The 14,341-nt window shown below is 39.9% G+C and overlaps 1 protein-coding gene across 1 annotated transcript in view; it reads right to left on the bottom strand.

Moving 5' to 3' along the window:
• The window catches only part of tmem9b (TMEM9 domain family, member B), a 36,632-nt gene that overhangs the window by 13,711 nt on the left and 8,580 nt on the right, over positions 1-14,341 (bottom strand). The window contains exons 2-4 of the mRNA XM_078220720.1: positions 13,621-13,712; positions 8,068-8,176; positions 5,657-5,788 (exon numbers count right to left, since the gene is read on the bottom strand). Coding sequence (XP_078076846.1) covers positions 5,657-5,788; positions 8,068-8,176; positions 13,621-13,712 — 333 coding nt within the window. The remainder of the gene's footprint in view (positions 1-5,656; positions 5,789-8,067; positions 8,177-13,620; positions 13,713-14,341) is intronic.

Below are 14,341 nucleotides of genomic sequence, written 5' to 3'. Positions count from 1 at the left end.
ATTGAATTTTTCTGCAACCAGATGCAGCTCCTCATTTCTGGCTGGGTCTTCCGAGCCTTGCATTTCAAGCACAGTGCATTAGAGAACTCCATTGCAGCACTGCAGCATCAGGGGGAAGACATGAACGCACCTTTCTATTGTACTAGCTACTGTAAGGCAAGTTGAACCGTCCAGTATCAATCTTTGTGAATTGTTGATTGGAAGAATGTTAGTAATGGGTGGGTGGAGAAATTAGTCAATGGGGTAGGGTGGTAGGCGTGGTCAGAAAAGTGAGTAGGGTGGCAGATAAGTGAATGGGTAGGTAGCTCAAGGGGTAGTTGTGTAAGGTCGAGAATGGTCAGGAGGGGTAGCGAGGTTGGGGGCTAGTAAGTGATAGGGGTGGTCAGGTCTGGTTGGGGGGAGGGGAGGTGGTAGGGGTAGTCAGTTCCAATCATTGTGTGGCAGGGTGTTAACATGGACAGGGGAGGTAGGCAGGTTGGGGTAATGGTCAGCAGGAACCGGCGGGGGGGGGGGGGATTCTATATTCTATAGGGATTCTATAATTCCAATTGCCTTCCTTCTGGGGTCAGAAGGAGTAGTTAGGTTGAACTTGGTTGGGGGATTGTTGCAGGGAATGTTGTGGTTGCTGGTGGAACAGGGTCAGTCTGAGTAATTGGGTGGCCGGGGGGGGGGTCAGTCTTGTAGTTACCCAGGAACCTGAGAAGGATTTTTCTGTTTAACATTTTCTGGGTAAATATTCAGGTAAGTACAGGAGAACTGTCTGAAGTCTCCGGCTCTAACCCAATGTCAGAGACTTTTGCAGAGTGTCCGGGGAGCAGGGGAATTGCCCGTCGGAAGTTCAAATTTCCTGGGCAATTCCCTCAGAGGTCAAGTTCCAACCTGCATCTTGTGTTGTACATCCAGTCTCCAATGGTCTGGAGACCGGGAGATCTGTATCAATAAACCTCAAGATCCCATATTCTGCCTTCTCCCTTTCATATCTTGTGTGGCTTTGACTTTGCAAAAGATAGTAACCCTATAACTAGTTCAAACAGGAATTGATGAGGTTTGTACTAACATCCTTTCCCACAAGGGCCCCAAGTTTAATTTTCATATGAATGTAAAGTTAGTAGTGTAAACCAGGCTATTAGCACTATTTACTATTCCTCTCCACATTGTTATTTATGGTGTATTGGACTGGCACATCTCCAGAATGACTAAAATATAAAATCTCATATTGTTAAGAAATGATAAAGCTTTGTACTCCAATGTTAACAATACAGAGTTAAAAAGATTGGATTTAGATAAATTTTCTCACTTTTTACTAAATAAACACCTAAAGATTATATTGATAAAAAGTTGATTTACATCACAGCAGCTGCATTTCATGAACAATGGATTACCCTCTTCACAGTAAAAGAATTGAATTTGGGAATGTTTATTCTTCCAGTTTTTAAATGGTAGTCATTGTCACTTACTGTGAAGCATAACTAGTGATATCATGCCATAAATTAAGCATATAGCAGGTTGTTACACAACAATCTCTCATTTTGTGATTCGAGAGCAGTCATTTTTAGTTACAAACCTTCAAGATCCTTACCTCCATAAGTCTGAATTCAGTTAAAAAGAATACTTTCCTCTAAACTAAATCAAAGCTTTTTAAAATCATTAATCCAGCTTAAATACCTGACAAGAATAAACCATCAAACTAAACTCAGATGTTCCTAGATTCTTTTCTAAAAGCTTTTTAAGTCTGAGAAAGTTTTTAGTGTCACAATGAATCATATACTCAGTGAGCAACCCTCTCACAGCTGCATTTTTTTCTAAACATCCAACACAACGTTTCTGATTAAATGAACTATGCATTTAAAAGAAAACTTCAAATGTGCCTACTAAAAGCTAGGCCTGATTATATTACATTTAAAAACACTGGCACAATATTATCATTCATAACTGGTGCATTTAAGCAAATTATACGTACTGAACTAATGCCAACAACTTGCATTTATATTGTGTGTCTTTAACATTACAAAACGTTCCTTCTGCGATTTGAAAACAGTTTTACAAATGCAAGTAGCTGTTGCTATTATTGTCGAGGTAATGACAGTCAGTGAACATAATCCAAGTCATATCTGATAATATGTGGTCAACTGAGTTTTGGGCAATAACAAAATCTTTTGAAAAACAGTTATGCATCTACACAGATTTGATTCAAAGAAAGTTATTAAACTCATAAATATTGGGGCTCTTCAAGCACATTATTCTTAAAATATTATTTAAAAATCACAGATCTTTGCTCAGTAAAGAGAGCTGTTGATTCAGTGGGTCACTGAACTCCAAACATACAAGAGTTCTTTGATAAATGGTGAATTCTGTTATTCACATGGGGCAAGTTCCACACCTTCTCAGTCTGTCTGACAATAAGGTACAGCAGCAGAATCACAACTTATTTTTCTTCCAAAATTAATGCACCATCCTGCACATTCTACATTCTCTGACTACAACAGCATATTATTTCTTCAAACAACTCCTCAGGATCATGTTGTCCCCTGAAGGCATTTTTTCAAATTCTAAAAATAAGGGTTGTTTTATTTTTAGTGGAGTATGTATGCACAGAAGTAACATACTTTGGAATCTGATTTTTTAATTATCCAAATACATTAAAGGTTATTTACACAGTAGCTCATCATATATTGACCATGCTCCCAAACCTCTGACAATCTCATTCTTAAGTCAGCCTCTAGTGATTCATAACAAAACCCCGACTTACTCACATAGCCAAACCAGTTCTCCTCATGCCTCCAATTCTAAAAGTTAGCTACAATTTTCACCATCATTGTTAAATTGTATAAACGTATCAATAGCAAAATAGTGTTATGAAATAAGTCAGTCATTCCAAATATGAAATAATACAATACTGTGAAAGAGTGTGACGTAAATCGGAGGTAGTGATTGAGTTTTAAAAGTGAGAAGAGGAAAACAAGTAGTTTTAGTTTTAAGATCCTGAAAAGGGTTAAGTTACAGCAGTAGACAATGTGAAGTTATAATCAATATATTAAAAATCTTATTTTGGATAGGTGTCAACATTTTCCATTATAAATTCCCATATCCATATTTATAACGCAAACTTCCTACCTAAACTTATGCTGCAATTCCATCTGACAGTTGATTTATTTTGCAAAACTCTCACTGGCGCAAGTGTGTAATTACAGAATGATAAACTTACACAGGTAAATTCCCTAAAGTGGACACAAAATTAAAAGGAAAATACTAAAGCAAGGACAGAATGAATGGCTTTAAAATGGTGTTTGAATTATGCTGCAAACCTTGGTGCAATTATCACTTTTCTCTAACCTGGATTCACTATTTTGATCCCCCCTGCTCAGTGCATAGGTAATTGATGTGTTTTTAAGAAAAACTTTATAAATTGAAAGAATTAGCATTTTTATATAGGTGTTTTACAATTGTACGATATGACTGAATTTGTTAAGAGTTTTTAGGAAAGAGATGGATGAGAAAAAGGGGCAAGACATAAGGATGGAGTCACTAATTCCATCTCCATTATAATAAGATAATTTGTCTTCAGAAAAACGGTAACCAAAAGAATATTCATCATATTACTTTTAAGCTAAGATACATAGATTGGAGATTATCCTTTTTAATAGGAAGAGGCAATTTGTAATTTCTCAAGTGATGAGCTAATAAATTTATATTATCTGTCTCTCAATCCTCCGAATCTATGAACAGTACAATTATTATTTTGGTCAGTAAAGTTTTGGCAATTCAACAAGTTGTAGTTTGGACTCCAGCTCTAAATTGCACTGGAGCAGACTTTTTTTTCCAAAAGTTAACTTTTAGGAAAAACTGAGATCTACAGAGCAAGCTAAGAATTAATTCAGAATGTTCAATCAAATGAAAAACTTCAGGGTGAATGTACCACAGTTGAAACTGGATTTTACCTAATGCGAAGATCAAACAAAATGAGCATCATGTTATTTCTATTCCAAATTTAGACATCTTTGCTCCTTCTCTGAGAGTTTTTAATTCAGAGCTAAAAATGAACATTAAAAAAGTTTCACAAAAGCAATTCATTAAAACAGAGTACAGCAAGAAGACTGAATTTAAGCTTGGTGTCTGAACTGGTTCTTATTCTACTACGCGGAAAGGAGCTAGCTGTTTGTCAGAATCTGGTAAGTAGATAAGTTCTACTCTGTCCCTAAGGTTTAAGACAGTACACAACTTGATGGTGAAGTTAATTAAATATATAGAAAGCACCAAAAGTAAGTAAATAATTTAATTAAGTAATTGTTTAAAATACATCAAGATGGCAGGGTAGGTGATATGTCAAGACTACAGCATGCAGGAGCTCCTGGATAACGTGATCCAGGGCAAACAGGTCTGCAAAAAGTGCTTGCAGTGTGAGGAACTTTGGTCAGATTCATTGAGCTGGAGGGAGGCTGAGTTGCTGACTCTGTGACAGATTAGGGAGGGGGAAAGTTTACCTGGATGCTTTGTACCAGGATGGAGTCATCTTAGGATAGGGTCTTCTGATTTGGCCAGTGGTCAGGGACAGGAGAGTTTAATTGCGAGTGAGGCAGGTAAGGGGACCAGAGGGCAGGAGTGTCAGCCTCTGCAATTATCCAACAGTTTTGAGGTTCTCTCAGCTTGTTTGAATGAGGGTGGGGGCTATAGAATGGATGAGCTGACCATAGCACTGTCAGTCAACATAAAAATGTAGTGGCAGTAGGGGACAGTATAATGAAGGGAATTGACACTGCTCTCTGTAGCAAACAGTGATAATATTTGGAACCGTCTTGGAAACAAATGGTCTTTGTAGTTTGTGTGGGTGGCTACCTTGTGTCATTGCCAGAGAGCATGAAGTACTTGTTTTTGTCATCCCTTCCCTATCCCACCTTCACTCTTGACAGTGCTCACCCTCCCACCCAAGACAGTGCTCAGTTCTCCTCACCCTTCATAGTGCTTACACTGTCACCATCCCAGCAAGTCTTCATACTCACCTCAATCTCAACAACCTTTTGACAATGCTCACCCTCTCTCACCACACTCCTTGACAAGTGTGTGTGTGGGGGGGAGGTGGCGGCAGAATTGCTGGGGTTAAAGGAGTGAGGGGAGGCAGAGTTGGGATAGGGTGAACATTCATCGAATCCCTACAACGCAGAAGGCCATTTGGCCCATTGAGTCTCCGAAATAGCATCCCACCCAGGCCCTCCTCTCTGCTCTATCCCCATAATCCTGTGCATTTACCACGTCTAACCTAACCTGCACATCTTTGGACTGTGGAAGAAACCGGAGCACCAGAGGAAACCCATGCAGACATAGGGAGAATGTGCAAACTCCACACAGTCACCCAAGGCTGGAATCAAACCCAGGACCCTGGCGCTGTAAGCCAGCAGAGCAGCAATCACTAGAGGCTGACTTAAGAATGAGATTGTCATGGTCAATATGTGATTTTTTAACAATCCAAAGTACATTAAAGGTTATTTATACAGTAGCTCATCACATCTTGGTCAAGTAAACTTCCCCCATAAGTACCATGCATATGCGATGTTCATGGCTTCATTAGAGTTCCAAGGAGTATCAGCAGTTAAGTCATTCACCACTTCCATCCCGGAAGATTTAGCGAAATATTTTAGATTTGTTATGCAGTAGAACTCACCCCAAAGTCATCTTCATTCTGTAGTAGCCTTGAACGTAACAAACGTTTCTTCAGCAAGGGTTCCACCAATGTCAGGTAGATCATATAAAGCAGCAGTAAACCCAGAACAGACAAATAAATTATGATCGTTACCTGTATATGAGAAGTGGAAAGAAAACGAATACATCTTTACATCTTTTAGCCATTAACATGACCACATCAGTTCCTGAATGCTGGAAAATAAACCTGACCAGCAAACACAAGTACTGCCTCTTGAACTTGTTTAGCTCTCCTGTAGGAAGCTCTGCTTTTAACTTAGGAGAGGGTTTAATGAGAATCTTTACAATGAAAATATAGCACCTTGCTTCCAAATGTAAAATTGTCACAATAATCAATAGCTAGAAACAATCTTGATGTAGTAGCTTGAGCACATGAATGTCTGTTTAGCAAATTCCTCTCAATATGGGTAGTAACAATATGAGGGCTTCAGACACAAAATAGATTAATGTATACCCCAACCTGTTTTTTTTCCCATTCTAAGCAGCATGTATTTGTCTCAGCAGCGGCCACAGTTGTGATGTTAGCGCCACTGCATTAATTAAATCAAGCCAGTACCTCTTAAATGGGTGTGGCTGGTTGAAGTAAATATTGGTTTCCAAAGAGTGAACAAGAAGAACACTAAATTAAGGTGCAACAGGGCAGACAGAATTCTCAGCCTGAATGTTCTCTGAGGCTGCGCAATACATCTTGGTGAAGGATATGGAGAAGAGAGGTAATCTGTCCACAGGGGGCCAGGAGGCTTCCCAGAAAAACTCTGAAGGCAGTGGGACCAGGCAGCTGTGACCATCACCCAAGGAGATCAGCACCAAAGATTTGAATACAATTCTGTAAGAAGTTCAATGACATCACATAGGTCAAGATCAGTGAATTGATCTTCAAGTGCTTTTTTTCCCACCAACAGCAACGCCAATCTCCGCAACAAGTCCACAGCAGACACCATCTCCCTGGCACTACACTCAACCCTGGAACAACTGGATAACAAGGACACGTCAGACTTCTTTTTATTGACTACAGCTCAGCCTTCAACACCATTATTCCAACAAAACTCATCTCCAAACACCGTGGCCTAGGGCTCAGCTCCACCCTCTGTGACTGGATCCTAGACTTCCTAACACACAGACCGCAATTATAAGGATAGACAATGACACCATCTCCACGATTATCCTCAACACCGGTGCTCTGCAAAGCTGTGCCCTCCGCCCTTTACTATACTCCTTATACAACTACGACTGTGTGGCCAAATTCCCCTCCAACTTGATTTTCAAGTTTGCTGATGACACCACTGTAGTGAGTCGGATATCAAACAATGATGAGACGGAGTACAGGAAAGAGGTAGATAATCTGGTGAAATGGTGCAATGACAATAATCGCTCCCTCAAAGTCAGTAAAATGAAGGAGATAGTCATCGACTTCAGGAAACATAGTGGAGGTCATGCCCCTGTCTAAATCAACGGTGACAAAGTGGAAATGGTCGAGAGCTTCAGGTTTTTAGGTGTCCAGATCACCAACAACCTGTCCTGGTCCCTTCACGCTGATGCTATAGTTACGAAAATCCACCAATGCCTCTACTTTCTCAGGAGGCTAAGGAAATCCGGCATGTCCACGACAACTCTCACCAATCTTTACAGATGCACATAGAAAGCATCCTTTCCGGATGTATCACAGCTTGGTATGGCTCCTGCTCTGACCAAGACCGCAAGAAACTACAAAGGGCTGTGAACGTAGGTCAGTCTATCACGCAAGCAGCCTCCCATCCATTGACTCAGTCTACACTTCGTGCAGCCTCGGAAAAGCAGCCAGCATAACCAGGCTCCAAAATGGCAGTGTTGGCATCAAACTGACATTACACACTGACAGATGTTATGGTCTGCCTGTTTGCCTGTTCTTTGTACTTTTGATGGACACTCTCTGTACATGTGCTAACACTCTCACCAAAATGGCGTCTGGCTCAGCTAACATTGGTTGTCTGCATGCTATTTTGCTGGCAAAACATCAGCCGTTGCACTGGAAAACAAGGTACTACAGAACTGAATTTCAGGTTTTCATCTTTATAATCATCATGAAGTACAGGCACCACTGGGATATTATTTTCAAAACAATTTAAAAAGGCCAGCTATTTTTGCCATTAAACAAAAAAGATTTTCCAATAAAACTTCAAAATACATCATACGGTTTGGCCAGTTTCCACAGAAACATAGGCAAAAATCTTATATCAATGGCTTATTATTAGTGATAATCAATTGCAGTATGATGATATAAGGTACTTGAATTTACAACCAGAAATTCCTTATATTTTTCCTTCAAGTAGAATATATTAAATAAAACAGGTGCTATTTGGAAGTAAACTTTTATGTTTAAATTTAAAAGAGTACCTTAATTGTAGCTGTGCTCCTTTCTTCATATTTGCATTCACATCTCAAGCAGTAAGCTTCAACATCTTGTCCAGCAACTGGCATGGGATCAACAACATGTAGACAGTCACTGAAAAAGACAAGTTTTAAACTGCTGTCAAGGTGTTCATAAACTCTCACTTACCTTACTTGCATTTAGTTCATAGAGGAACACCATGTGATGTTTGTCAGATGTTTTCTAATTGTGCCAATGGAAGGAAGTATAACCATATGTACTGCTAAATTAATAAAAAAGACAACTACCATAGTATGATTCAGAATAGTTAATTTTATTAATTGAAACACAAAAAGCTTAAGATTATTTCAGCAGATCCATATTTTGCAGGGAGTGATTTTCCATGCTCTTTCTGAACTATGACTATAAAAAGCCTTTGACTCTATGACAAAATTCCAGCAATAGTACTGAAGACTTGTGCTCCAGAACATGCCGTCCCCCTCGTCAAGCTGTTCCAGTACAGCTACAAAACTGACATTTACCCAGCAATGTAGAAAATTGTCCAGGTATGTCATGTCCACAAAAAAATAGGATAAATCCAACCCATTAAGTTACTGGCCCAGTAGTCTACTCTTGATCATCAGCAAAGAGATGGAAGGGGTTGTTAACAGCACTATAAAGCAACACTTACTCAGCAATAACCTGTTCACCGACACTCAGTTTGGGTTCTGCCAGAGCAACTCAGTTCCTGGCCTCATTGCAGCTTTGGTCCAAACATGGACAAAAAAGTTGAATTAAAGAGGGGAAGTGAGACTGACTGCCCGTAATGTTAAGGCAACATTTGACTGAGTGTGGCATCAAGAAGCCCTAGCAAAAACTGAAGTCAATGAGATTCAGGAGGAGAGCTCTCCACTAGTTGGAGCCATACCTAGCACAAAGGAAGATGTTGTGGTTGTTGGAGGTCAATCATCACAACCCCACAACATGATAGCAGGAGTTCCTCAGGGTAGTGTCCTAGGCCCAATCATTTCCAGCTGCTTCATCAATGACTGTTCCTCCATCATAAGATCAGAAGTGACTGCACAATGTTCAGTACCATTCATGACTCCTCAGATACTGAAAAAGTCTGTGACAATATGCATCAAGATCTGGACAACATCCAGGCTTGGGTTGATAAGAGACAGGAAGGGACAAGGCCACAGAAGGATTTGTGGATAAGAATTGGGATACAGTCAGGTTGGGAACCAGTAAAGTTCAGCAAGTACAGGGGTGGTAGGGACTTGATGGGAGTTAGAATTTTGGCAGCAGAGCTTTGGATGTGTGCAAATATATGTAGATTGGGCTGGTCTGCAGGGTATTGGAATAGTCAAGTCTAGATGTAGCAAAGGGATGGATGACGGTTTCAACAGCAGATGAACTGAAGCGGGGTCAACCAATGTTACAGAAGTGGAAATAGGAAATCTTGGTGATTGAGCCGATATATGGCTGGAAGCTCTTCTCAAGGTCAATCACAACAAAAAAGATTGCATACTAAGAATAAGAACAACACTGTGGAGAATCTTCCTTCTCTCACAAAAAGTTATTGATACAAAAAAATCTCCAAAGCTTTACTAAACGGCAGTATAACACATGCTGATACTCACAGGGAAGCAAACAGAGACTAATAACAGCAGATATTTAATAACAGGCTTAAAGGACTAAATGGCATACTCATGGTTCTATTCGTGAATACTATGATGACTTTTGATCTGGAAGCAGAAACAGTACAGGGAGTTTGTTATTCTTTAAAGTGTTTGGGGAATCTGTATTTTTTTTAAAATGTTTAAAAAGGACTATTTATGAGTTTGTATCATTTGCAAAGGGATAAATTTCAATTTTTAGATAATAAGAAATACGGGTCCATGTGATATGGGATTAGACTGAGCAGTGTACACAAGCTGTCTCGTAATTAAAACAAGCCCAGGTGAAGGTTCTGGCACTGGTGCCAGACCCAGAACTTTATTTTGCACTAGGAGATGCTGCAATGGACTCAACAATTGTGGCGGTACTTCTGCAAGAACACCACAGGAGACTTGGACTGGTGGCCTATGCCTCCTGGCTCTTAACACCAGTAGCACAGGGATTCTTGGTGCACAAATGATACCTCCTTGCAGTTTTCTGGGCGGTATAGCACTCCACACACATCATTGAACTCAATCCCCTAACTATATTAACAGAACATACCCCCATCTAGCTGCACCCAGAATCAAAGACAGCACAGTTAGCCAGAACCATATACCATGGTGGACCCTAATGCTCCAGGGCCACAATATTACAGTAAAATGGACCAAATTGCCCACCTTTTCAGTTGACAACTTGAGCTATGGTAAGAAGCCCCATGAGCATTCAGAATAAAATTAATGAGTTTACAGTACAAATTAAGACAAATGGATATGATATAGTGGTGATTACTGAGATGTGGTTGCAGGTAAACCAGGTTTGGGAATTACATTTTCAAGGGTACTCAGTATTTTGGAAGAATAGGCAGGAAGGAAAAGGAGGTGGTGTAGCTTTGTTATTGAAGGAAGAGGTCAGTACTGTAGTGAGAAATTATATAGGCACTGGAATCCAAGGCATAGAATCAGTCTGGGTAGAAGTAGGAAATTGCAAGGGAAAGAAGTCCCTGGTGGCAGTAATCTATAGATCCCCAAATGGTAGTTCCTCAGTAGCACACAGTATAAACCAAGAAATGCTGAGGGCTTGTAAGAAAGGTACGGCAATAATCATGGGTGATTTTAATATGCATATTGATTGGAATAATCAAATTGGTAAGGGTAGCCTTGAGGGAGAGTTCATTGAATGTATTAGAGATTGTTTTTTGGAGCAATATGTTATGGAACCAACCAGAGAGCAAGCAATTCTGGATTTACTGTTGTGCAATGAGGAGGAATTAATTAATGATCTCATAGTTATGGATCCTCTAGGGAAGTGTGATCATAGCATGTGAGAATTTCAAATTTTGCTACTGAGGGGAAGAAAGTGGAGTCCCACATTAGCTTTCTGGATTTAAACAAAGGAAATTACATAGGCATGAGGACAAATTGGCCCTAGTAGACTGGGCAGGAAGACTACAAAGTAGGACAGTTGATGAACAATGGCAGATATTTATGGAAATATTCAAGTGCTCCAACTAAAATATATTCCAGAGAGGAGAAAGGTGGTAAGAGGGGACAAAGACTTCCATGGCTAAGCAAGGAAGTTAAGGATAACATAAAGACAAAAACAAAGGCATACCATGTTGAAAAGGCCAGTGGCACACTGGAAGATTGGGAAACTTTTAAAGATCAATGAAGGGTAACTAAAAAAGTAATAAAAAGAGCAAAGGTAAATTATGAAAGAAAACTAGCACAAAGTATAAAAGTGGGCAGCAAAAGCTTCTATAAGTATATAAAGAAGAAGAAATTAGCTAAAGTGAATGTTAATCCCTGGGAAGATGCAGCTGGGGAGTTAATAGAAATCATAGAAACCCTACAGTGCAGAAAGAGGCCATTTGGCCCATCGAGTCTGCACCGACCACAATCCCACCCAGGCCCTACTCCCATATCCCTACACATTTACCCGCTAATCCCTCTAACCTACACCTACACATCTCACGACACTAAGGGGCAATTTTAGCATGGCCAATCAACCTAACCCGCACATCTTTGGACTGTGGGAGGAAACCGGAGCACCCGGAGGAAACCCACGCAGACACGGAGAGAATGTGCAAACTCCACACAGACAGTGACCCAAGCCGGGAATCGAACCCAGGTCCCTGGAGCTGTGAAACAGCAGTGCTAACCACTGTGCTACCGTGCAATAGTGGGTAATATAGAAATGGCTGAGACACTAAATCGATATTTTGCCTCAGTTTTTATGGCAAGGACACGAGTATTATCCAATAGTAACAGAAAATGCAGATGCTATAGGAAGGGAGGAACCTTAAGAACTATCATCGTCACTCGGGAAAAAGTACTGAGCAAACTATTGGGATTGAAGGCAGGTAAGTCCACACGGCCTGATGGCTTACATTCTAAGGTCTTAAAAGAAATGGCATTGAAAATAATAGATCCATTGGTTACAATATTTCAAAATTCCCTGGATGCGGGAATGGTCCCGGTAGAGGTGGTCCCCAAAATACCGATTCTTTGTAATAGTTTGATTCAACTGAGTGTCTTACTAGACCACTTCAGAGGACAATTAAGACTGAATCACATTGCTGTGCACTGGAGTGACACACAGATCAGACCGGATAGAAAGGATGGGTTTCCTTGCTCAAAAGGAAATTAGTGAATCAATTTGTTTTCACAACAATTTGGCAGCATCATGGTCAATCTTACTAATGCCAGCATTTTATTACTGGATTTTTAAAAACCTGAATTCAAATTCTTGAATTGTCTTGGTGGGGTCTGAAAGCTCCTTCTCAGGACTATTAGTCCATGTTTCTATCACCAGTCCATTATATTATCACCACAGTACTGCACCGTATGTTATATTCATCCAAAGATGGCAAATTCACTTGTCTTCCCGTTAAATGAGGAGAATTTATACCAAACTAACTGATTTAAAGCAATTGTCAGTCGGACTAGGAAAACAGAAATATAGGAATGCAGCAGACCATTCAGCCCCTTGAGCCCATTCCATCATTCAATAAGATCACGGCTGATCTGTGACCTAATTCCATGTGCCTGCCCTAGGTCCATATCCCTTGATACACCTGCCCATTAAAAATTGTCTATCTCAGACTTAATCCTAACAAGTGAACCAGCATCCACCGAAGAGAGTTCCAAACCTCCACCATTCTCTGCGTGTACAATCTCTCCTGAAAAGCTTGGTCCTAATTTTTAGATTATGGTGCCTAGTTCTAGAGCCATCAACTAGTGGAAACAGTTTATCCTTATCTATCTTGTCCTTCCCTGTAACTATTTTGTAGACTTCTATCAGATCACCACTCAACCATTATAATTCGAGAGGATAAAAGCTAAATAACACCCAATGGGCAGGCTTGCACACCGAAGAGCAAAATACTCTGGATATTCCACCTTAAGGATGACAGAAAAATCAACACTGGCTCAAACAACTGCAAAGGGACATCCCATACAGCAGCACTGCAGGACACAGGTCATGTTTTCAAATTGGGATTCACATGGACTCCCAGGGACCCATGAAGCCAACCTTTGTTTGAGGCAGTCTCATGAATTCTGAATCCTATATTTTTTCTGTACATTAAATCTATCTTTGATTCTGTGTACTATTGAGAATGTTTTCTGCTAAAACAATTACAATGTTTTCCTTTGAGCAGTGGCTGTTTGGAGAAGGTTGGCATCTCTGAAAGCATGTCAATCTTGAAAGAATTCTACCATATAAGAATTTTTGAAATTCATCAACTGTATGGGATGTCGTCGTACCTATTAATGCTGCTTCTTTTGTGGAAAGGGGCCGTTACATAAACGTTTACAGGAAAATTGATGGAGAGGCCGTTGAGGAATGGAAAATAAAAACAATAGTTGTTATTAATAAAAAGACAGAGATTAAATATTCTGAGACAAAATCCTACTTACCAATCCTTCTGTGATACATTTTTGTTATAAATGTGACCCAAGTTGTCTTTATATGGTGGACAAATGCACTTGCACCTGATATCTTCAAAATTCTGCAACAGAACAGATGAATAATTAAACCACAACAGTAGTACAACTCGATGTAAACTGATTTATAACTATTGTATGAGTTTACCACAGGAGGCACTAACCAGAAGGCATAGATTTAAAATAATTTGTTGAAGGATTAGAGGGGAATTTAGTTTATTTTCCCTCCCAGAGGTATCCATGGTCTGGAACTCACTCCTGAAAAAGGTGGCAAGGGAAGAAACTCTCATCATAATTAAAAAGTATTTGGATATGCATTTGAAGTGCTATAACCTACAAGGCCAAGAACGAAGAACTGGAAAGTGTGATTAGGCTCGATTCTTCTTATTTGTCGGGCACAGACATGGTGGGTCAAATGGCAGAAATTTACATGATTCTAAATTAGATAACCATGATTTACCTTTAACAATTTCATGCTAGTTTTCATTTACCAACTAATATTTTTCCAATTGCCACTTAAACCTAGGATAAAACTAAAGGTTTGCCAACCACCAGCATTAGGCAGATGATCCTCTAATCATTTCCCTCCTTTTTCCTCTTTTTTTAGGTCAAACCAAACCAAGTAAACAAACTCAGATTAAATCAGGACAAAGTAAAAGGGGCAGCTCCCCAAAAAGGAGGGGGAACAGCCCGA

Source organism: Mustelus asterias, chromosome 9 (genome assembly GCF_964213995.1).
Source record: "Mustelus asterias chromosome 9, sMusAst1.hap1.1, whole genome shotgun sequence".
Classification (NCBI taxonomy): Eukaryota; Metazoa; Chordata; class Chondrichthyes; order Carcharhiniformes; family Triakidae; genus Mustelus; species Mustelus asterias.
Note: the sequence above shows the minus strand (reverse complement) of the source record. Positions and strands in the feature narration are given on the sequence as shown.